The sequence below is a fragment of the Ptiloglossa arizonensis genome, chromosome 4, assembly GCF_051014685.1.
Source record: "Ptiloglossa arizonensis isolate GNS036 chromosome 4, iyPtiAriz1_principal, whole genome shotgun sequence".
Classification (NCBI taxonomy): domain Eukaryota; kingdom Metazoa; phylum Arthropoda; class Insecta; order Hymenoptera; family Colletidae; genus Ptiloglossa; species Ptiloglossa arizonensis.
In genome coordinates, this window is record NC_135051.1 from 18,283,650 (window position 1) to 18,307,982 (window position 24,333).

General features: G+C 43.0%; 1 protein-coding gene across 7 annotated transcripts in view; it reads left to right on the forward strand.

Moving 5' to 3' along the window:
• The window catches only part of Atpalpha (sodium/potassium-transporting ATPase subunit alpha), a 133,814-nt gene that overhangs the window by 104,462 nt on the left and 5,019 nt on the right, over positions 1-24,333 (forward strand). For 3 of the 7 annotated variants that reach the window (XM_076308959.1, XM_076308958.1, XM_076308962.1), the window contains 6 exons: positions 10,228-10,308; positions 12,528-12,653; positions 14,251-15,976; positions 16,581-16,817; positions 17,158-17,459; positions 18,642-18,736. In XM_076308959.1, coding sequence (XP_076165074.1) covers positions 10,228-10,308; positions 12,528-12,653; positions 14,251-15,976; positions 16,581-16,817; positions 17,158-17,459; positions 18,642-18,736 — 2,567 coding nt within the window. Of the gene's footprint in view, positions 1-10,227; positions 10,309-12,527; positions 12,654-14,250; positions 15,977-16,580; positions 16,818-17,157; positions 17,460-18,641; positions 18,737-23,884; positions 23,980-24,333 lie in introns of all 7 variants that reach the window. The other 4 variants (XM_076308963.1, XM_076308964.1, XM_076308965.1 and 1 more) reach the window with 2 other exon arrangements.

The following is a 24,333-nucleotide window of genomic DNA, read 5'->3' on the forward strand; positions in this document are numbered from 1 at the left end:
GCGCGAGATAGTCGATGTTAGAAATTGGAACGTTTAGCAACCCTTGTATCTTGAGCGATCTTTACTCACTACTTGGGTATCTACTGTAAGTGTAATCTTCTCCTGTAACCAATTATCAGTTATGAATCTTTAATCTTTTGACTATAGTATACTTGCATTAATATTATTCTAAATTTCCAAACAGAACATTCTCTGACTGTACCTACGTCCCTCGAATTGTCCCTCAATAGTAATAACCCACTGTACCACGATCCATTCGTGCTCAACCCTTTAAAGAATATCCACCGCGGTATTCAACGACCATTGGAATCCCAAAACTCAAAATCATCAACCGTACCTATGTCCCTCGAATTGTCCCCCAATACCAATAACCCAGTATACTGTGATCTGCCTATTCTCAGCCCTGTAAAGAAACATCTTAAATTCAAAACTCCCCATCACCAAGGTACCACAATAGTATTCAAAGCACAGTGTATCCCAAAAAGAAACATCTTCAACCATGTCTATGTCCCTCGAATTGTCCCCCAATACTAATAACCCAGTATACTATGATCTACTTATTCTCAGCCCTGTAAAGAAACATCTTAAATTCAAAACTCCCCATCACCAAGTGACCACAATAGTATTCAAAGCATAGTGTATCCCAAAACTCAAAATCACCAACTGTACCTATCCTTCGTTAGTTTCAACAATGGAGGTACCTCAACCTCGTCACATGGTCCTTAGTGTGCACGGTGCTTAACGTTCGTTCGAACTTCGAGACCAGCATCCATCTGCTAAATGAATAGTGGGTCGATTCGTTGGCCGCGCGTTCGAGACGCGGCCTTATCGCGACGCTTTCCTGCCCGACAACCGCTTCCGGTCCCGGCGCGAGTCCGTACGCGCGCGCGCGCGCTCTCGCTCTCGCGTCGCGCTTACTCACCTAACCTATGCGACTGTGCGCGTCCGGCGCACACGTACGTAACGTTCCCCGATGTAGCCGTTCGGTCGCGCGCCATGGAAATTTGCATAAGGTCGATCGTATTCATCCTGCGGACTTTGCCGCGGTCTATATTGGATTAGCCTGCGCCGTCGACAGGCCTTGGCTATCGATCAGGATTTTCGTGAATTGCTCGGACCGAACAACCCCAGTCTCCTCACGCCCCTGTCCGCCCCCCTTTTCTGCCTCCCTCAGCTTCCATGCGCTTAGCTTCATCGATCGAGAACGTCGTCGAGGACACGATTCCACGTTTCTGTCGCTGTAATTCTCTGGACCGCGTAGTTTGTTATGTTTCGTACGTAATTGAACCAAGGATTGAATTTTCGTTTCCACAGGGTGTCTTAGAAATTAGATCTGCGTTTGTTTTTAAGTAACTTTGTATCGTAACGAAAGAGAGTGTAGGCAGTGTCTTATTTCGATACTGTGGAGTATCTCGTGGAATTGTAAAATGTTTCCACGATTGTTATTTTACTTAGAGGGGAATGGAAAAATTGTTCGTGTTATTTAATGTACAGTGGTGTGTATATTGGTCCTGTATTTTGTTTTTGAATAACTGCTGAAAGAAATGAAAGATCGCTGAGTGGAATGTTTTATTTATGGAATGTTGATACAGGGAACGATGGAATAAATATTAATAGAAGAATAGGGAACACATTTTTTATATTCGTGGTTCTCGTTTAGATTTCGTAGCTTCGGAGAATTTTCCAAGATGCAATTTTAGACTACGCTCTAGAAATTGCAACGCACAGTCTCGACAAAAAATCTTACCGGAAATACGTGCGATTATAATAATACACGGTTTAGTCAGTTATCAGTACTTGGACGTCGGCTAGAATTTCACAAATTGCCACGAAGTGACGTCAAGATCACAGAAGAAGAAGAAGAAGTTCACAAGCTCGATTATTCGTTCACCCTTGAACTCGAGTTCCGGTTCACTCGGTTAGAAATTCAAAATCCCAGTCGCATCGGTCCGCGGATAAACTCTCACGAATATCAACTCTCGACCTTGCGTCTAATCGCGTGATATTCAAAATACCACGTGCACGTAAATGATAAACTTCGCGAAAAAAGAAAAAAAAAAAAGAAAAAATCTCCCAGTCGCATCGGTCCGGGCGATCGAGAATTTCGTCCTTCAAGGTCCACGAACTATAACCGCGTTCAATTTTTAAATTGAAAGTTACGCGTGAAAAAAGAAGAAAAAATCTTCCGGTGACATCGGTCCGGGACAATCGAAAATTTCGTCCACTGAGTTCCAAAAGATACCAAACGTAACCACGTGCGCGTAAATTGAAAGTTTCGCAAAAAAAAAAGAAGAAAATTTTCCGGTGACGTCGGTCCGGAGTATCGAGAAATTCGTCGCTCAAGGTCCAAAATGGCGGAAAGCGCGATTGAAGCGATGAATAGTAGACCCCAGCAGTGAGAGGTTATGGAAAAAACAGCAACGATCATCCGCGCCGCGTTTACTGTCTTAACCCTGGCTCGTTTAACTCGCTGAATAATTCGTGGTAATTCAATATTCCGATGTAGATGTGGTTCAATTAGCTCTCGTGGCTCGGCTCGTACGTTGGCGCGAACGCGGGCCGGAATGCGTTTCACGATTAGATAAAAATGTCGGTGCGAATCGTGAGTCGAGCGACCGAACGTGAAAAACGTACGTAATTCGGTTACACGCGTTCCGCGGCGATGCGCGCGCGCGTAAACGCGACAATTCCGCGACATTATTATCTCTCGTTGATCGTCACACGGTGCTCTCGTCATTGAGGAAGCACGATTATGCAATTTCGTTACGTACGCACCTCGCGGAGCGGCGACACATGCACGCGCGCGCGCCTACTGGAATTGTGCGCGAGGAATGTTAACGTTGAATCAATGAAACAACGGGGCAAGGGCTTACGAGACGGGGAAGCGGGACGGGGTAGCTGAACGATCACGGACACCTTTTTGTCGTAAGAAGAAACGAGATCGAATGGAAAAAGTTAAAGAAAGTTAAAGATCGATCGAACGGATGAAATCTCGAGTTTTGAAAATTTGGAGTAGATTTTCGAAAACAATCACTTCGAAGTAACCGATAGGAATTGACGAAACGGAGGAACGAATTCGAAGAACGAAGAATCTCTCGGAGTCTCGAGTTTTGAAAATATGGAGCTTCGAAGTCTTTCGAGATACTTTGGTCAAATTTTCACAACCTTGTCTTCACTCTTATTTAAACAGACCTAAATTTCCTACGATCTGTAAAAATAGCATAGTATTCTAAAATTTGTTCCTCCATCGACACGACATAAAGAGTAATATAAAATCTAAAGAAATACACGTATAATAAAATCCAAAGAAGATCCATCGATCTACTCTCGAGACATCACAGCATCCGTATTGGAAGAACCTAATTTCGAAAGAAGTCGGTTTAAAGTTCACCCGGACCGATATACTCATCACTGCACAGTTCTCTTGAAACGATCGCAACTGGTTCGTTTCTTCGTATTCAGTTGCAAAATTTCTGAAATAGAGAGATCCAAAATATCATAGGGTACTTCGAGACGATTATTTTCATCGTCTCTCGACACCCTCTCGAAACTAGCCGGCTCCAGTTTCTCACGGATTTATCGTATCTCTCGCGGAAGACCGGACACACAACATGCGAAACTAAAATCCCTGCAAGCAGGCCATTAAAATGTCGGTCATGCGGCGCGTCCCGAGGGCATGACACAGCGGCTATCTGAAGCAATTTATTTCGACGGAACGAGTACTGCCGTCGACACACACCGCTCGTTAAAATCGCTTGACGAACAGCCGCGCGTACCTTTGTGTCTGTATCATTTGGATCAATAGAGGAGCGAGCCTCTCTATCACTCTTTCTCTCACTCTCTGTGTGTGTCTCTCTTGCTCCGTAAGTCGGTGTACATGTGCATTCGCGATTCGTCGCGGCCCTGCGTCCGCTCGATTCGATTCGAACCTTTTTCGAGGCCATCCGAGACTGTCGTGCGAATTTCCGCTGGTCGACGACTTCGCGAGCGTGAAACCAACGTACCGATTGGCGAATCAATGTTTCCTGCGCGTCTCATTGTCTGGGTCTCTGCTCCCATTCTTACGTGGGTGAAGAATGAGAGATGGGAGAGAGAGAGTTTGAACGAACAACGGGGTCCGATGTAGGTACAGGTCAGTTGGATCATGGAGGAGCGAACAATTTTTTCCAAAGTGGGAACAATAGGTTCGAAGTCCCTTTAATAGATACATGTAGACCTGGAAAGACTTGGACTTTAGGTGAGGATGAACAATTTTGTCAGAAAAGGAAACCACAGAGTCGTGGGCTCTTTAATGGCTGTGTGTAACTTTAGGGATTGTTTGGTGGTTACTTGAATGTTAGATGGTGGTGAAAAGTTTGGTGAAAGTAGTAACAAGTCCAAAGTCCTTTTAATAGTTACATGTAGCTTTGGAGATAGCTCGAGTGGTCCAAGTAATCGGTCAGTGGGTAGGCAGTGGTGAAAAGTTTCTCAAAAGTGGAAACAAAGTGTCCAAAGCTTTGTTAATAGATACATGTAGCTCTGGAAGATTAGAATCTTAGGTGAGGATAATTTTGTCAACTAATTTTGTCAAAAGAGAAGACCACAGAGTCGAAATCTCTTTAATGGTTATGTATAGCTTTAGGAATAGCTCGAGTAACCAGTAACTGGTCACTTGGATTTTAGGTGGGGTTACACAATTTTGTCAAACGTGGAAACCACAGGATTAAAGTCTCTTTAATGGTTACATGTAGCTCTGGAGTAACTTGGACTTTAGGTGGGAGTAAACAATTTCGTCAAACATGGAAACCACGGAATCAAAGTCCCTTTAACGGTTACGTATAACTTTAGGGATAGCTAGAGCGGTCCACGTAACCAGTGACTGGTCACTTGTACCTTGGGTGGGGATGAGAAGTGTGTCAAAACTGGAAACTACAGGTTCAGAGTCCCTTTAGTAAGTGTTTACCACTGTAGAGAAAGTTTGAGAGATCCAAATAGCCAAAAACTGGTCACTTGAGTCATAATTGGGGATGAAAAGTTTGTCAAAAGTGAAAACAGTACGTTTGATGTCCCTTGAATAGTTACATGTAGCTCTGGAGAGAGTTGGACCAGGGGTGGTGGTAAAAAGTTTGTCAAAAATGGTGACAAAAAATTCAAAATCCCTTCAATAATTATACAAATTACAAATTTTAAACACTGTTCGTATCCTTTTCACAACTGTATTTATCTTTCATGTTCGACACTTTTATCTTCCTCGTTAGCTTTCGATACGTTTTAAATAGATATTTCCCATCTGGAGGGTAGTTTCCACCCCTTGAGTATAAAGATCAGTCATTGGAAAACAATATACAACCTTCCTTAACTCTTTGGGGCACAGTTGCTAAACTGTATGAAACGATGCAAAGTAACTAAAACTAAAGAATAGATTTCTTAGATATTTAATTATGAGATCAAATATTAACAATCTCACCGTGCAACTTGTATGTGGAATATCCCACCATACACATCAGGGTATTAACCCTGGAACTACCAAAGGGCTAAATTTGACATGTTTAAAACATCATTTTAAAATTACTCAATTATCAATTGTAGATCTTTGCCTACAATATTCGATTTACCAATAACCAAAATAGTAACACGTTCAAATTACACAAACATTATACATCGAGTTTGTTACCTTCGAATAAAACACTTGGACACTCGATAATTTCCACATCCAAGTTCCATCGTTGTGAGTTTGCTATTCTCCAACGATTCTTATCTAAAATGACCACAGAACCAATCGAATCTATAAATTGTATTTTTAGTCGACTATAAACCAGTCGATGGTTCTAGCGTTCAAAAGGTAAAACGTTTCTTATCCTAGCTACACCACCGAGAGTTAAACGTTCCATGCGCTCGGTCAAAATTAGAGACGGTCAGGTGATGTTTTCGAGGTGTCGTTGTCGTTTGTATTTCGGGTAGCGATCTTGATCCCGATCCACGAGGACACGCGCCGCTTCCCTGAATGGTCGAGAACCACTGACTACGCGCCAATCAATTTCACTTATTTCCGCGACACGTTCAAGATTGGAATCACCGTTCCGAGCCGACGAGAGGTCGAGACAATTTACTGCAGTGCGGCTGGCAAAATCTTCTCCCGCAACGAGTGACAATTATTGCATCGCGCGCACACGTGGATAGTAAGCGAGATCGATACGCGGGAGAACCACTTGTGCGCGGTGAATCTTGCGAAATTCGACGCGTGCGTATCTGGGATGCGAAACATTTCGGTCCACCTCGATAAAAGTAACTTTTGTCGGCCTCTTCGATGTTGATTTTACAATGGTGTACACAACGAGCTCGTGAGGTATTTCGATAGCTTTTGTGACGGGAGTAATAGGATCGTTTCGGTGGATGCGAAACATTTCGGTCCACCTCGATAAAAGTAACTTTTGTCGGTTTCTTCAATGTTGATTCTACAATGGTGAACACAACGAGCTCGAGGTGCTTTGACAATTTTTTGTGACGGGGATAGTAGGATTGGTACGGCGGATGCGAAACATTTCGGTCCACCTCGATAAAAGTAACTTTTGTCAGCCTCTTCAATGTTGATTTTACAATAGTGTACACAACAAGCTCGTGAGACGTTTCAATAGTTTTTTGTGACGGGAATAATAGGATCGATACGGTGAATGCGAAACATTTTGGTCCACCTCGATAAAAGTAACTTTTTTCAGCCTCTTCAATGTTCATTCTACATTGGTGTACACAACGAGCTCGTGAGACGTTTCAACAGTTTTTTGAGACGGGGATAATAGGATCGATATGGTATATATGCATATAAACCTATTTTTACGAGCTGGAACGATCCATATGGTAATTGTTAATTATTTTTACAAGCTAGATCCACGTGGTAGCTAACGACTATTTTTACAAGCTGGAATGATGATTAACACGTGGTAACTATTTTTATGAACTGGAAAGATCCATGGCTAACTATTTTTACTAGCTGTATCCGTCTAGTGAGTGATTTTACATATGTCTAGAATTAACAGTCGTATGGTGAAATGCTTGCTTGAAATTTTAATTAATGGTCGTCATTGAATTCAGTTAGGTAAAGGCAATATTTTCGACCTTAAATTGATCCTTGTCAATATGGGAATATTTCAAATGGTAATCTAAAAGGAATAACTCAAATTATTACTCTCTGATAATTAAAATAATTTAAAAAAAAAAGAAACTCAAATCATTACTCTCTAGTAATTAAAATAATTTCGAAAAAACTCCAATCGTTACTCTCTAGTAATTAAAATAATTTCGAAAAAACTCCAATCGTTACTCTCTAGTAATTAAAATAATTTAGAAAAAAAAACTCAAATTATTGCTCTCTAGTAATTAAAATGATAATTTTGAAATAACTCAAATTATAACTCTCTAGTATAATATTTAAAACGAACGATGGTATCGCTAATTGGTACAAGCATTATGCTTTTACGTCACCCCTCGCCCCGCTGCGCGTTCAGTCCAGTAAAAACATTGACAAATTTTAAAATCGTGTCTGAGTCGCGTTAATCCGACGACGATCGATAAATCGAGTTCACGCGTCTTTTTCCTCGAGGGACCAGAGCGAATTCGTGACTCGTCCTCGACTTTCCATATTCTAAAGCTACGTGCAACCCCACCGAGTAACACTTTTTTTTTTCCCAAGTGCTCGTGTTAGCAGATCGTTCGTATTCAAATATTCCACTCGCTTTGGGATTGGAAGCGGCAATTCCAGTAGAGGGTTCGCGTTTACTTTTATTTGGAGAACGGGAATAAATTTGGGGAACTTGGTAGCAAACACTGTGCACGTAAAAAGACCCTTCGAAAACGTTACACTGATAATTAAAATACTCAAAATTGCCAACGCACCGAGAATCTTTTATTTCCACTTGTGAACTATCATCGTGCTCGATGTGAAAAATGAGGAAAATCATTTTTTACGTTTTTTATCAATTTAGACATTTTTCAATCGACTCGTGAACCGAAGAATTTTTATTTCTGCGAATTTAGAGCGAAAGTAACCTAAAGTAATTATCTCTTTATTTTCTATAACGAGGAACACCTTATTCTACGAATCATCATTCTATTTACAATAGAAACGAGAAAAATAATTTTTATTATTCATTCATTTTTCACACCGAGATACTTTTATCCTACAGAGATTCATATTCGGAATAAAATTGATAAGATTCTTTTCTTCTTTGTTAATTTTTGTTACATCAAAGCACCTATGTATGGTGCTATACACCACCCTCCTTGTCGAGTGAAATAACAACGAAAAAGTTAATTTTCATACCATTTCGTTAATTTTCGCTCCAACCATCGTAACATTTCGAACAAAAGCCACGAAACTAATTTTTCACATTATCCATTGATCTTTCTCCCCTGTCTGTGCTCCCCATTATTTGCAACCTATAAACTATCAAAAAGATCTCGTCTCTTAGCTTTCCAAAATATCATCGAAAGTGATACCAGGGTAATTTCATCCCCTAAAAAAAATATATACACACGCATACACGTATTATTTTTGGTCACTCTAAAAATTTGTGAAATTCTTCAAAATTGGGGGATGGTCGTCGTCGATGAAAAATCGGACTTTCGCGTTGGAAACACGATCTGGTCGCGGTCCATGGGACTTAGTTCAAGGATAATCTCGATCACGGGATACCGTCGAACGATTTCAGCGATACGCCTCCATTGAAACGGCACCGGAAGCGGTCGTTATCCGAACGCGAGCGAGTCGAGCGCGGCTGGCGAGGTCGCTCTTGAAAATTAGGCTTCTCTGGCTGCACCGCGGTCTCACGTGTTCGATTTACGCTGCCCACGTGTTTCGAGAAGGTCGGCCGAGTGCTTTTCTGCGTTCGTGTGCGACGATTCATCGGTCGGGTCGAGAAAATTGGACTCGCGACACCGTGTGCGATCGTTCGAACGATTCCGCGCGACGAGGGAAAAGATCGTTTGTTTATCGTTTTTATTTAGTTTTTACATCCACTCGACGACCCTGTCTGCACGGATCGAATGACGAGAAAGATCGAGAAACCAGTTCAACGAATATCGTTCGAAAAGTGAACGACTCGACTTGACCCTGTGTGTTTTTTTTTAATTAATTTGAACGTAAGATGATGAGAGTAGAAGGAAAGGATATAGTATTAGGAAAAAATGGAAAAAAAATATGAAACGATGAGTCGAGTGTTTAAAAGTTTGAATGTGGGCAGATGTGTGCACATGGATAGAAAGTTTAACATTTTTTAGGTACGTGATAGGGTACAGAATGACTTGCAGAGAATTTAATTAAACTTGATGGTAAATTGTTGAATTAAGTTGAGTGTAAGGCGGAGGATTGGTTGTTGCTCTGTAGAAGAAGAATTTTACGAAAATGGAGAGTTGAAATGAAACAACGAATCGAATGTTTAAATGTGTAGGGATCTATGCAGAAGGTGCATCAACCGAAAGAGTTAAAATAGAAAGAAGAGTTATGGGAATGGGAAGTTTACAATTTGTTAGCCTCGTGACAGGGTACGTAAAGGCTTACACGGAACTCGGAGGTCGAAGGATTGTTTGCACACAATGACAAATTGAAGGGTAAACTAAACTAGGGAAAATAGTTTATTAAACTTCTTGGAGGATTCAACGATGGCTACTGCGATTCGAGCAAACCTCGTTTCGAACCACGTTTATCGACAATTCGAATCTTCCAATCCCTTCGTGACACACGAATCATAAATTGTACATAAAAGCGACTATCCAGGTGCTCTCGAACGACTTGAAACCGATCGATTCGAAACCTCGAAATCGATCCATCCACAGCATCGTCGAACCTGTCGAACGAACAACGATTTATTTTACATATTTTATCGATATATTCTTTATTTTGGTTCATTTTACATATTTTATCGATATATTATTTATTTTGGTTTATTTTACATATTCTATCTATATATTATTTATTTTGGTACATTTTACATATTCTATCAATATATTCTTTATTTTACTTCATTTTACATATTTTATCAATATATTCTTTATTTTGGTTCATTTCACATATTTTATCGATATATTATTTTTTCTCAACCGTTGGTTCACTTTACATACTTTGTTTTTCAATCGATGTAAATTTCTTTACATTCGATCGTGTTTATTTATAGTGTTTGATTTATTTTCTGTTTTTCTTTTTTTTTTTTTCTCATTCACCTGTCTCATGTTTTTTTTATCACACATTTTTTACAGCATGGCCGCTCAGACTCGTACAGGGTCGCCACGTTACCCAACATTCGCGACGACAACAAAACGGCCGACGGGATGTTCAAGGTATACACACGGAGGAGGACTTCCGGTCCCCGCGGTGACTTCATTTTTCACTCGCAATTTTTTTTTTTTTTTTTTTATTTTCTCTTTTGGGTGCTTGCTTCGTTGGTGACGGATCGTTCTGCCCTCGTTTCTGCAACAGTCTCCGATTCTCGCCTTTTGAAACTTTCTCCGCGGGCTCGTTTCCACGAAATCTTCTTTCATCTTTCATTCTCTGTTGGTTCTACGGTGCTCTGGGCTAATAATCTTTCTACAAACTCGTCCTAACAATTCTTTGTAGCTTCGAGTACGTATCTCTACCGAATATTCTCTGTGAACGTTCTTTGTAATTTCGTCTGTAAACATTCTTTGAAATTATTCCGTTAACATTCTTTGAAATTATTCCGTTAACATTCTTTGAAATTATTCCGTTAACATTCACCGAAATTATTCCGCTAACAACAATCCCTCCACCGATTTCATTCAACGAAGAAATTTTTTCGATCGCAGCGGTAATTATCCTTCGACGTTTGGATGTCGAAGATTCTCGTTCGAAATAAATCATTGAAATAATAATTTAATCGCGCAGGAGAATAAAGAAAAAAATTCTCTAATGAAAAATTCGAAACTAATATTTTCCAACACTATACAATCGATACGTAACAATGATTTTATATATCGTAATTGCACCAAACTTCGAAATAAAGAAAAAGAAATATGCAATTTAAATTCATAATTAATATATTCGAACACTAATATTTCAAAATCAATATTTTCTGATACAATACGATCGATACGTAATAATGATTTTATATATCGTAATTGCACGAAACTTCAGAATAAAGAAAAAGGAATCTGCAATTTAAATTCATAATTAATATTTTCGAACACGATACAATTAATATGGAATAATATTGTTGTATATCATAAACGAGACGATCTAATTAAAATGTCCGGTGTAACGTGAAATTTATACAGTGCTCTTCCATTATATATCTTACTTCTATTTCTTCTATTCGACCAACTTTCTTTTCCATCGACCTATTAATACTAACACGCACGGTATTTCTCGTTCTCACGCAAACATGGGTCACTAACATCGTTGTATGGAGTGTTTTCATTATTTCGTGTCATGCAACATTTGCAAAATGGCACTTAACTCTTTGTCTGTCGCTCTGATACATTAATTAAGGATAACCGACTGATGTTTGGAGCTGGGATTACGTTTTAAACGTACGCTTGAAAAGGTCTGTTGATAATTTCCACGTGTACGAGTTCATCCATCATTTTTTATTGAAAAGTACGACGATAATTTCCACACTGAAATATAAATAATTCTTGAAAATCTCGTGGACGTGACAATGAGACGGAGAGTGAGTTGTGTGTTGTAACAATATTTAAACATAAGTGTTCCACTCCTGATGCAACGGTAAACCTGCTTTTATTGTAACAATAGAGGTGTACTTGTAAAATTATAACAATATATACTTACAACGAGCGTTGTCGGCCATCCTTTCTCGATCATCTTCAAAATAGTGCATTTGAATATAAAATAAAAATTGTATCAACGATCCAAGGAAAAGAATTGCAAACAATCTCGTTTAATTTGTACTTGCAATGGAAAAATTATAAAGAAAAATGTATCCTGCATCACTGTGAAGATAATCGTTAAATGATGTTCAAAAGCGTTAAACATAGTGCTTATTGCGAATATTGTTGTAATTTTACTTAACTAACGACCTTTATATACGTAAGTGTAGTATTAAGTACAGTATCGTTAACAAAGAGAAGGACTCACGTTCTTCAAGCTCACTTTCTCGACTAACCTCAAATTTTTCACTCCTCGTCGTCCTCCTGCGCAACAATAACTGCTTTCGTAGCTTCGTAGTAACAATGTGTGCCTACTTATGGAATTAAGTAGTATCAAGAGGAATAATTAGGAGAGAGAAGAAGAACACCTGACCTCCAGCCCTCCTCCTCGACTAAATTTAAATTTTTCCACTCCTCGTCATCCTTCTACGCGATAACTACTTTCGTAGAAGAAATTCCAACGTCGCATAATTACTGGAAACGAGATTCGCGACTTGAAATAATAATCATCCATTTTATTTAACGACTCGCGACGATCCTCTTCCCGGTATTCAACGAATCCACGTCCTCGAAAGTAACCCACATCCTTCCTAGATAACGTAATTCTCGCACGATGTGTCTTGTAACCGGGGTGTGTGTTTTTTGTTCAACAGTCGCGGCGGAAGAACCCAAAGCGGAAGACAGACAATCTAGACGACTTGAAGCAGGAGTTGGACATTGACTTCCACAAAATCACACCCGAGGAACTGTATCAAAGATTTCAGACGCACCCCGAAAACGTAAGTGAACCTCGATACTCGTTCACTCGAACGAGAAACCGAGCAAACTGTCTCCAAACCGGGAAACGTGTATCGTTTGTTATCGAGGTTACGTGAAATTCAAAAAAGTATAACGCAACTCTCAAATTCGATATAAATATATATATTCTTTCGATAAACAAAAATACGATACTAAAAATAAATCTTTCAATAATAATTAGAACAAAACTTTTCTTTCTTTTCATAGCATACGTTTACCTTCTCAGTTCTCACTAGTGCCCTCTGGTAGTTAATTTTACCATATCGGTGCTTAATTTCTAAGCTTCGACAGAGAGACAATCTTTTTCAACTTTAAATCTTCCATTCGACTGTACACTCGAGGTCTTTGGGTAAAAAGTGTCGCGAATGTGCAGAAGTCTTCTCAAAATTAAATATAATACAAAAAAAAAAACACGTGAGAAATACTGGAGCATTCGTATCTATTGTAATAGATATTTAATAACGGAAAAGGTATTCGAGGACTCGTCGGGTCAAAAATGACCCGACATAATACAAAAAAAAAACGTGAGAAATACAGGAGCATTCGTATCTATTGTAATAGATATTTAATAACGGAGAAGCTGTTCGAGGACCCGTCGGGTCAAGAATGACCCGAGAGACGCGCACCAAAATCGAACGATTCGAAGCTCGCGTTCGAATGTTACGGGTTCTGTTTCGTGAATCCGTGAATGGATAATTCTGGAACCGTTGCACAATACTCTTCCAGCGTTAACGCGAACGCTGACACGCGGGCGGTGTTCACCAGCCGCGACGCGTACGCGTCGCGCGGCGTCGATCGATCCGGTTATTTAAAGCTCGAGTATCATCGCTGACACAAAATTCACGATACCCCTTATTTAGCACGGGCGATAATTGCGAAGTGAACACCAGTCGTTAAATCCGCGGTGCGCTATCAATTGGGGGAAAGTATAACATTAAACCGGGGTGATGTTCGCGACGTGGATGCAATCGGTTACCCGATCAATTTTTCCGTATTCGAATTCGACTACTCGAGTGTTTTCGAGATCGTAAGTTTTTGCAGTGAAGTCGATCCCTCGATTAACTATCTTACAGTGGTAGCAACGCTACGGTGTCACATTAAAAGATCGATTGACCATCTTACAATGATAGCAACACTATGGTGTTGCATTAAAAGATCGCTACGACACTTCCTCCGCAACTTTTCGTTCAAATGTATTTGAAAATGTTCGAACACAATTCGAATTTGTCTGCTCGAGTATTTCCAAGATCGGTCTAACGCAGATGAGACGATCCTTTGACCTAGCAAAGACCTCCCAACTTTCTCGACAATTGGGTCCCGTATGGAAGAATTTTTACGGTGTTTGTCCACCATAAAATTTGTCTGCTCGAGTATTTCCAAGATTGGTCCAACGCACAAGAGACGATCCTTTGACCTAGCAAAGACCTCCAGACTTTCTCGACAATTGGGTCCCCGTATCGAAGAATTGTTACAGTGGTTGTCCACGAGACTACCACTGTAGTACACTACCACTACCACTGGAATACACCAAGAAACGCTCGATTGTTCATCGCTAATATTTCAATGTTTCGATTCCAGGGCCTCAGCCACGCGAAGGCAAAGGAGAACCTCGAGAGGGACGGCCCGAACGCGCTGACGCCGCCGAAACAGACGCCAGAATGGGTGAAGTTCTGCAAGAATCTGTTCGGTGGTTTCGCCCTGTTGCTGTGGATCGGTGCGATCCTCTGCTTCATCGCGTACTCGATCCAGGCATCGACCAGCGAGGACCCGAACGACGACAATCTGTACCTGGGAATCGTGTTGGCGGCGGTGGTCATAGTCACGGGCATATTCTCGTATTACCAGGAAAACAAATCGAGCAAGATCATGGAATCGTTCAAGAACATGGTGCCGCAGTTCGCGACCGTGATCAGGGAAGGTGAAAAGCTCACACTGAAAGCGGAGGAATTGGTGCTCGGTGACGTTGTCGAGGTGAAGTTCGGTGATCGTATACCCGCCGATATCCGGATCATCGAGTCACGGGGTTTCAAAGTGGACAACAGCTCGCTGACAGGAGAATCCGAACCGCAATCGAGGTCCTCGGAGTTCACGCACGAGAACCCATTGGAAACTAAAAATCTTGCGTTCTTCTCGACAAACGCGGTGGAGGGCACAGCGAAAGGCGTGGTGATCTGTTGCGGTGATCAAACGGTGATGGGAAGGATCGCTGGTTTGGCGTCCGGTCTCGACACTGGTGAAACCCCAATTGCCAAAGAAATCCACCATTTCATTCACCTGATCACCGGTGTTGCCGTGTTCCTTGGTGTTACCTTCTTTATAATCGCCTTCATCCTCGGCTACCACTGGCTGGACGCTGTTATCTTCCTCATCGGTATCATCGTGGCCAACGTACCGGAAGGTTTACTCGCTACCGTAACTGTCTGCCTGACCCTGACCGCGAAACGAATGGCGTCGAAGAACTGCCTGGTGAAGAATCTGGAAGCTGTTGAAACCCTTGGCTCGACGTCTACCATCTGCTCGGACAAGACCGGCACCCTGACCCAAAACCGTATGACCGTTGCTCACATGTGGTTCGACAACCAGATCATCGAAGCAGACACCACGGAGGATCAATCGGGACTCCAATACGACCGCACCAGTCCAGGATTTAAAGCGTTGGCGAAGATCGCGACCCTCTGCAACCGTGCCGAGTTCAAACCAGGCCAGGAAAACCTACCGATCCTCAGGAGGGAAGTAAACGGTGACGCCTCGGAGGCGGCTCTGTTGAAGTGCATGGAACTGGCCCTGGGCGACGTAATGGGCATCAGGAAACGCAACAAGAAGGTCTGCGAGATCCCGTTCAACTCCACCAACAAGTACCAAGTCTCTATCCATGAATCGGACAACCCGGACGATCCTAGACACCTGCTCGTGATGAAGGGCGCCCCGGAGAGGATCCTTGACCGTTGCTCGACAATCTTCATCGGTGGTAAGGAGAAGGTGCTCGACGAGGAGATGAAGGAGGCGTTCAACAATGCGTACCTCGAATTGGGCGGTCTCGGTGAACGTGTACTCGGTTTCTGCGATTACATCCTCCCATCCGACAAGTTCCCCATCGGCTTCAAGTTCAACTGCGACGACCCGAACTTCCCCGTTGAAGGACTCCGCTTCGTGGGACTGATGTCCATGATCGACCCGCCCAGGGCTGCGGTGCCCGACGCGGTCGCCAAGTGCCGTTCCGCCGGCATCAAGGTCATCATGGTTACCGGTGACCATCCGATCACTGCCAAAGCCATTGCCAAATCCGTCGGCATCATCTCTGAAGGTCAGCGCGTGTTCTTGGCTCTCTATGTCTTTTGTCGGGGTATAGTTAAAGATCGTGTACCGTGGAGTACTCCTCGTTCTTTTCAAAGGACTTTGAGATACTTCTCATCTGACATCTACTGATGTCAGAGAACCATGTGCGTTGCAATAGGGTGTTAGGAGGGTTTGTGGTACGCGGTACGAGTTAGGTTATTCGATATAAGGCAATTCGTCGAGCGTCTCTTTACAAGTTACTTCTAGCAACAAACATTCGAGGCTTAGCTACGGTTTTAACCTGTCCCTGTATCGCGCTTGAATTTTTATCCATAAAAGATCCGAGTTCTCAGTCGTTAAAGCTTGCCCCGAAAGTAACGAAGCGAAAGTAAAAAAAAAAGGAAAAGTAGTAACTTTCCCGAAACTTTGTCCCCGAGCTCTCGTCCCCTTCTTATGAAATATTCAGAACTCGGTAACAGATGTTGCCAGACTTATGAAAGATTTCAAGAACGCTCCGGAGCTTTCCGAGAAATTTTCCCGAGGAATTAGTTCGAAAGTTCTTAACGCTCCTGAAGTGTCTTGAAAGTTTCGTGTCGGGCGCGACGGACGATGATTGGATGTTTCTTTTTCAGGTAACGAAACCGTCGAGGACATTGCCCAACGATTGAACATCCCAGTATCCGAAGTAAATCCACGCGAGGCCAAGGCCGCCGTCATCCACGGAACCGATCTCAGGGAACTGAACTCCGATCAACTGGACGAGATTCTCAGGTATCACACCGAAATTGTGTTCGCCCGTACCTCGCCTCAGCAGAAGCTCATCATCGTCGAAGGCTGCCAACGAATGGGTGCTATCGTCGCTGTGACTGGTACGTTGTCTCGCTGATTGTTAATCACTTGGAGTGATTCCTTCTAAGTGAAACTCTCACGAATGTGAGGTTTGAAATTGGTTGCAACAGTAGACATTAGCGATTGGGGGAAACCAATGACCTAGTAAAGAACCCAAGTCACAGTGGATACTGTTAGCCAACCTGCGTGTAAGATCCAAGTTCACCAGTAGTAGTGCTGAATCAAAGAATAGTATCAAGTTCAAAAGTTTCAAGATGTCGAACCGCTAGCTCTACGTTGTGTAAATAGATTTACAGTTGCGACAAAGTCTACTTATCGCAAACACGTACAAAACACATAATGATCTAATGTATCTTCCAGGTGATGGTGTCAATGACTCCCCTGCATTGAAAAAGGCCGACATTGGCGTAGCTATGGGTATTGCTGGCTCCGACGTATCCAAACAAGCTGCTGACATGATTCTGCTCGACGACAACTTTGCATCCATCGTAACCGGTGTCGAAGAAGGTCGCCTGATCTTTGACAACCTGAAGAAGTCCATCGCGTACACCCTGACCTCAAACATACCCGAAATCTCACCCTTCCTGGCGTTCATCCTTTGCGACATCCCTCTGCCCCTTGGCACTGTCACCATCCTCTGCATCGACTTGGGAACTGACATGGTGAGTGATCATTCTTGAAAATTAATTCTCGAAAGCCCGTGTCTAACCCGAAACCAACGACTTCTCGATCGTTGACCGATCGAGATCCATCGAGGAATCGTTGGGATCTATCTTATAGCGTAATCGAAAATTTTCAGCGATATCGATACCTCTTGTACTTGCGATCCCGATGGCAGTCGAGAACCGTGATCGCATAGTTCCGTTGTTTTATGTGTGAAATGATGATTGTCAGGTGCCAGCTATATCACTGGCGTACGAGCGCTCGGAGTCCGACATTATGAAGAGAAGGCCACGCGATCCCGCCCGGGACAACCTCGTCAACGAAAGGTTCTTCTCACGAAAAGATTGCCTAACGCTCCCATCTGCCCTTTCTATATCGCTTGTGTACAATTTGTATCTCCTAGGTTCTGCGTAATTGTGCGATCCTCTAGAGCTCCAGTAATCAGAGTACGCCAGGGATAACCGCTACACATTGCCCCCGAAAGCTAATCTCGTAACTTTACACTTTAGGTAGCCGTTGGAAGTTGCAGCAATAAAGTATCTCGTATATTGCCGGTGTTGGGTCTATCCGAGCGCGAGGATCTCGATTCTCTTCTAGCGGTCTGTGCCCGGAAATACCTTCCAAAGCCAAAGAGAAAGAGAGAGAGATGGAGAGCAGACCCTTCCAAGAATCGAGATTCTCGCGCACGAACCATAACCAGGATTGTTTTCAGCCCATCGAACCGAAAGTGTCTCTCCTGAGAGACACCGAAGAGGAAATCGCCCTCGTACACGACGAGAGATCGTCCTGCGTCAGCGTTACCCCAACGAATCCCCTTGATGATCCTTGGTCGCCTCCCCCACTTCATCGTTCCGATCAATTTGGTTTCTCTCAGTTGATTTTTTGCTTACCTTCTACGTTTTTCATTATATGACACACCCGCAAGAATGCTGATTGCCCGCGGCGATATCGACCCCGGCCGTGTTGGATTCTCTCGTCGGCGAGAGATCGAGAAAATGTTTTCTTTTCTTTTTTTTTTTCTTTCCTTGCCCTCTTTTCTTTTATTTTTTGGCCCCGCGTGCCGTACGCCCGGGTTCATAGCGTTGGGTCAGCATCCTTGTCGCGAGGGTTACCCGAAAACAAATACTCATGATTTAATCTGTTGGCGTTGTTACTTGAGCTTGTTGATGATGTGACGTCAGGTGCCAGCCATCTCACTTGCCTACGAGGAGGCAGAGAGCGATATTATGAAGCGACATCCACGAAACCCGTTCACTGACAAGCTAGTTAACGAAAGGTAACACATCAAGAACATAACCGAGTCTTGACAAGCTACACCAGATACTTTTACGATCAGAAAGAGTAATCGGTGACATGATACACCGGACCCTTGAAGTTGCAACGTAACTGGACGGGCGTTCCGCGCCGGACCTGTTGACCGTAACAAAATGGCGGCTACTAGACCGGCAGCTTCAAGGATCGGGGTCACACAGTCGCGATCGCTCTCTCCTTTACCTGTCGTTACACTTCTTACTTATCCCTATGGTTATTGTAGTAGCTAGTTCGTTCTGTCTCGTATGGCTATATACTCGTTTCGAAAAACACCGATAAGACACGAAAAGAGATTTTCATAACACGTCTTGTTTCCTAACCATTTCGTTGCCCGACACGCACCGCGAGAACTGTGAACAGGGCGACGACGAGATTTTTTTTCGTGTGCAAATTAATCCCTGGCCTATCTAAACATCTCCGTAACGAATTTTGTCTGTCTCTTTGTGGGAAAGTTCGTTATCGATTTTAATGATTGTGGTGTCCGTGATACGTGTATTGCTAATAACTGTTTTTTACTCCGATCCCGTCCTTCCGGGTGACGCCGTATTTTGTCACGCGTGAACATTGCACCGGAACCTTTTCTCGAATTCTCGACGAGCCGGGTTCAGGGTTGAAACACGACGCCAGTGTCTGTCTCGATAATCGTTTTTCTTTTTTGTAATTGCTTTGTGAATTTGGTAAACGCCTGAAAGCTGGGTTTAATTTGCTCGATGCCTTGATCAGAGGACTCTGACATGCTAGGGGATCAGTATGATATACCTAACCAACAAGGTAACCGAATGATGCACGCCAGGTATAACACTCTTCCGGGGCATTTGGTGACTGGGTATAATTATACTAGAGCTTTATTACCAGACTTTTATTATATATACATTTCTCTCTTTCTCTCTCTCTCTCTCTCTCTCTGTCTATCTCTCTGTCTCTTTCTCTCTCTTTCTCTCTATTCGAGAGCCCGGTCGACACTCGCTCGCAAGCTGGATTGTGTCTCGGATCAGTGAACGTTTGCTCGTCCACGATTTCGTCGATGATCTCGTGTTGTCTTCCTCAGTCTTCGTTACAGTGTTCGTCCAGGTTTGGGTGTCGGTATGTGTCACCCTTGCTATCGATTCCTTTGAAAGTTCACCCAGATCGAAACAGTCGGATATTTGCAACAACTTTTGTCATATACCTTTCCACGCTTTTTCCTAGCGTGCCACCCAGTACTTTGTAGAACATAATCCGAAACTTTCGAATTGCACACAACACGAATCACTTGATATTCGTTTCGACGCGTTAACGAAAACCAATTTCATTCAAAGAAGAACTTTTGATCTTTTGTCGTTCGTTGCATCCGATTCACATGGATCATCGATCGTGACCAATCGCAGGACGAGCAATCGCAATCGTTTCTCTCTATTCTCTCTCTCGAAGGTCTTTCACTCTTCCTTTGAAACCCATTGCCAGTCAAGCGATCGCTTCCAATGTGACGATGATCCTCGCTTGTAATTAGTGTTGTTTCGTCAACGCCAAAGGTAAGCCGATCTCAAGTCTCTCTTACTTTCTCACTCTCTCACTGTCCATTTCTATCACCTTTTCTCTGTTTTCTCTCTCTCTGTTTCTCTCTCTCTCTCTCTCTTGCTCACTCTCTAAACTCTTTCTCTATCCTCGAGCTTCACCATCGTCTACGAAATTGTTCGCCATCGTCGTCATTCGACCAATGGAGAGGAAGCTGAGTACCTGTTCCAGACGAATTTCATCCTTGAATATTTTCGATTCTTTGCTCAGATCTTCAAAAACCCTAACATAGGAGCCTCATCCTAACATAGGATGTCTCAGCTCGATATTTCGGAGGTTCGGCTTGTGTTTATGCGTTCGTTTCTCCATTTTGTCTCAAGGATTAGTTTTCTTCGCCTCTCTTCATCTCTTTCTTGCTCTATCTTGCTCTATCTTTCCGTCTCTCCTTTTCTGCTCCTCTCGAAGGATTCGAGATCGTCACCTAATCGTCGATCTCTTTCACACCTGCGTCTATGGACGACTGTTGTTCCACGACACGGTCGCAAATTTTTCCAATTCGTCAGCCATCTCTCCAGTTGCTTCCAGCAATTCGCAGAAACTCGCCAACAGATAAAAAAAAAAGAAACTCCTGGCGATTCGTGAACAGTCTGGGGTCGGTTGACGACTCCCGAGGATCTGTCCAAGTTGAAATCTCTTTAACGTGACATCTTACTCCGCCTTGACAACTCGCAGGAAATGCGTGTCGACAATTTTACACGAGCAAACACACCGCAGATACGTAGGAGAGCCAAACGAATCGCTTGGATCGATGCAGAGAAACAATATCTGTGTTATCGGATTACACGAATTTAGTTCGTTTAGACTCGATCGAGAGCGAGCGTCGTCGAGGATGTAATTGTTCAGCGTGTCTCGAGTTATTCACTTGAAATTTATATTCACGGTGTAGATTTTCGTTCGTTAAATTCTAACTGTATCCGCGATGAAATTAAATTATGAGAGAATCTGTATACCAGGGGAATTTTCTATAAAATATTGTGTTGTACAATCGAGAACCATTTTTAAAATCAAGAGAGAAACCGTAAAGAATTCTGTAACTTACCGAACGTTACGGCCGGATCAACTGGCCGCTCAAGGTCACCGAGGCGCTCCCCCCACCGTACAGTTCCGCTAGCCGAAGTGGTGGGGGTACCGACCTTTAGCGGCCGATCGATGGGGTTCCAACTGACAGTTGCTCGGTCGACGATGCTCGCCTCCAAAGCTAGTTAGTTCAGTCTCGATTCTATTTGTATATATATACTGTGTACATAGATCGATAGTCGTGTGTTTACATATATTCTATTGGTAACTGTCATTATCGTACTACTGTCATTATCGTACTACTGTCATTAGTGTCACCATTGTCATCGGTATTATTATTACTGTCCTAGCTCATCAGTGTCATCAATAACTATCGTTGACTCCTCTCTGTCTCTCCCACTTTCTTTCTCACGATCGTTTCAAATCCTCGTTAGAGAGCATCTTTTTTCGTATCCCCTTTTTCTTTTTTTTTTCTCTAACTATACCGCCAAAAAACCAACACGATTTTGTTTTTACTTTGCCGTTGTTATTATTACTATTTAATATTGTTACGCCGTCACGAACCCACAAGCCAGCATTTGTTACGATAGCAACGAATTTTTACTACTATTTTTTACAATTCTATTGTCACAGCTGCCGCTGCTACCTCTGTATTTTTACTATTACTACTTACTTGCTACTTACTATTACTATTTACCTACTATTTTACCTACTATTATTTTTTGTTTCTTATCGCCACGATATATTGTCCACCGCAGAAACCAACCAGAACCGAAACAAAAAGAAAAAAAAGAAAGAAAGAAAAAAAGAGTAAAAATGGAAAGATCAGAGAACTATGGCACCTCTGTACATTTTTTAGGCGTCCATGATTCTTCTTTGCAGTTTTTTATTCTTTACAGTCCTCTCACAATTTTATTCTGTAATGCGCTGCCTACCGCCGCTGCCTTCTACCACTCTGCGACTGGCAACTTTCTAACGGGTGCTGAGCGACCGAGCAAAATATTCTCTTGTCAAAGATTACATGCGATCGAAAGTTGCTAATGCGGGAATATATTTCATGGGCCGATGTGCATATTATAACGGGATGAACAAGGTTGTTTATACCCGCCCCCTTTCCCCGATGCAACAGAGAACGTCCCTCGAAACAAGTTCACCTCTAATTTCAGAGACAATTGCACAAACCATGTTTTAATTAATTCAACGTGTACGAAACGATGTTCGTGACGTCTCTGTGTGCATCGGGGAAAACCTTGCTTAAGGATACTAACAGAAATGAAGCTTGAATGGTATTCAGAGTGCACGAAAGAGAAAGGAATCCTGACGAACTGCTCGATGACGAATCCTTGTTTTCGTGCACCACGGGACAGCGATTCTCAAACTGTACGCCGCGAAATATCAAAGACTCTTATCGTATACTCTCTACCACTTTGGACTCGATTGCTCGACGAACAGAACTGCCAAATATTTCTCTCAACCTAGAGATGCCATAAACCGAGAGACAGTTTGAGAACCCCTGACTCGTAGAATTCTATACGATCGTTCTAATCGCGGAGTCGTCATCGAGAATCGTCCTAACAACGAAGCGTTTGAAGCAAAATCATCTGCCAACGACGATCGAAAGAGCCGGCACGGGGACGACCATGAAAACTTGTCCACTTGCTCGCGGCTTCGAAGTCCGCGCAGATGATCTTCCCTTCGTCTCGAGCGACCCTGTCCTTCCTAAGCTGAATACGCGAAACGGCGATCGAAACCCTCTGCTTCGAGTCGTGAAACATTCAACGTCTCTTCGACAACGCTTACACTCGAGGAGGAACGCGATTAAAAATTAATCAAAGTGTCGATTTAACAAATGGTTTCGTCGCCAGAGATTCGCGTAATTCAGCCGGAGGACTACCGTCGCTTTGTCTCAGCAGAGAGCACGCTGCACGGCGTATGCCCGTTTTTCGATTCTCATTGTGACACAGTGCTGTCGCCCGACAGAAACGATGAAAGAGGGTGAAGCGTTGAACACGGAGAAAGAGTCTACCGATCGTGATTGAGAACCCTTTCGGGGGTCACCGCAGGATCGGTTGGCCGCTCACGGTCGCCGCTAGGGCCTCCCCCCACCATCCGCCGTCACACCAGCACCACCACCGTCGCGCCATCTGTCGACGCTTGACTGAGTCTCACAGTCGCGTTCGAGACGCGCCAGGCTGCGGACCCCGCTGTTGTTATCTCTCGAACGCGTACACGGTCGTGGTGGGGATTTCGTGCGACCAATCGATCCAGGTTTGAAATTCTAGGTGCACTTCGTCCCTTCGTCGAAGAGATCGTGGCTCTTTCTCCGATCCTGGCCACCACCCAAAGAATTGCTAACTTTGTCCGGTGACTGTTGCGTGACCTCTTCGCACGTCCCCCTTGTCTCTTTCGCTATCACTGTGTACAATCATGATGATTTGTACACATATGTAAATATGCATACATGTATAACGTGTGTATATATATGTACTTTGTACGGTGTACGGGGTGCTTGGCACACATTCTAACCAATGGTGGATGGCAGGTGCCAGCCATCTCGCTAGCTTACGAGGCACCGGAGTCGGACATTATGAAACGGCAGCCCCGCGATCCTTACAGAGACAATCTTGTCAACCGAAGGTGGGTCTCCAAACTACCCACCAGAAAAACCAATCCCCACATAGCCACAAGCTGCAGACACACAGATACACGAAAACACACAAAAGCATGTTGCGCGGGCGGCCAAACCTTTTCTACTTTTCCGGCGACGTTGTTGTCGATGAATTTTTTGATAGTCGCTTTTTTTTTTTTGGGTGATACAAGTTTGTGGAAAACAACCGAAAATGAAAGACGTGTTTCCTTTTTTTTTTTTGAATAAAATGATCTCATTTTTCTCGAGAGCGTGAAACTGGTAGGTTTGACGATCTTTGTAAGAATCTTGAGATTTGGTTTCTTTGAAATTACAAGAAAAATTCACTAAAGTAACAATCGATT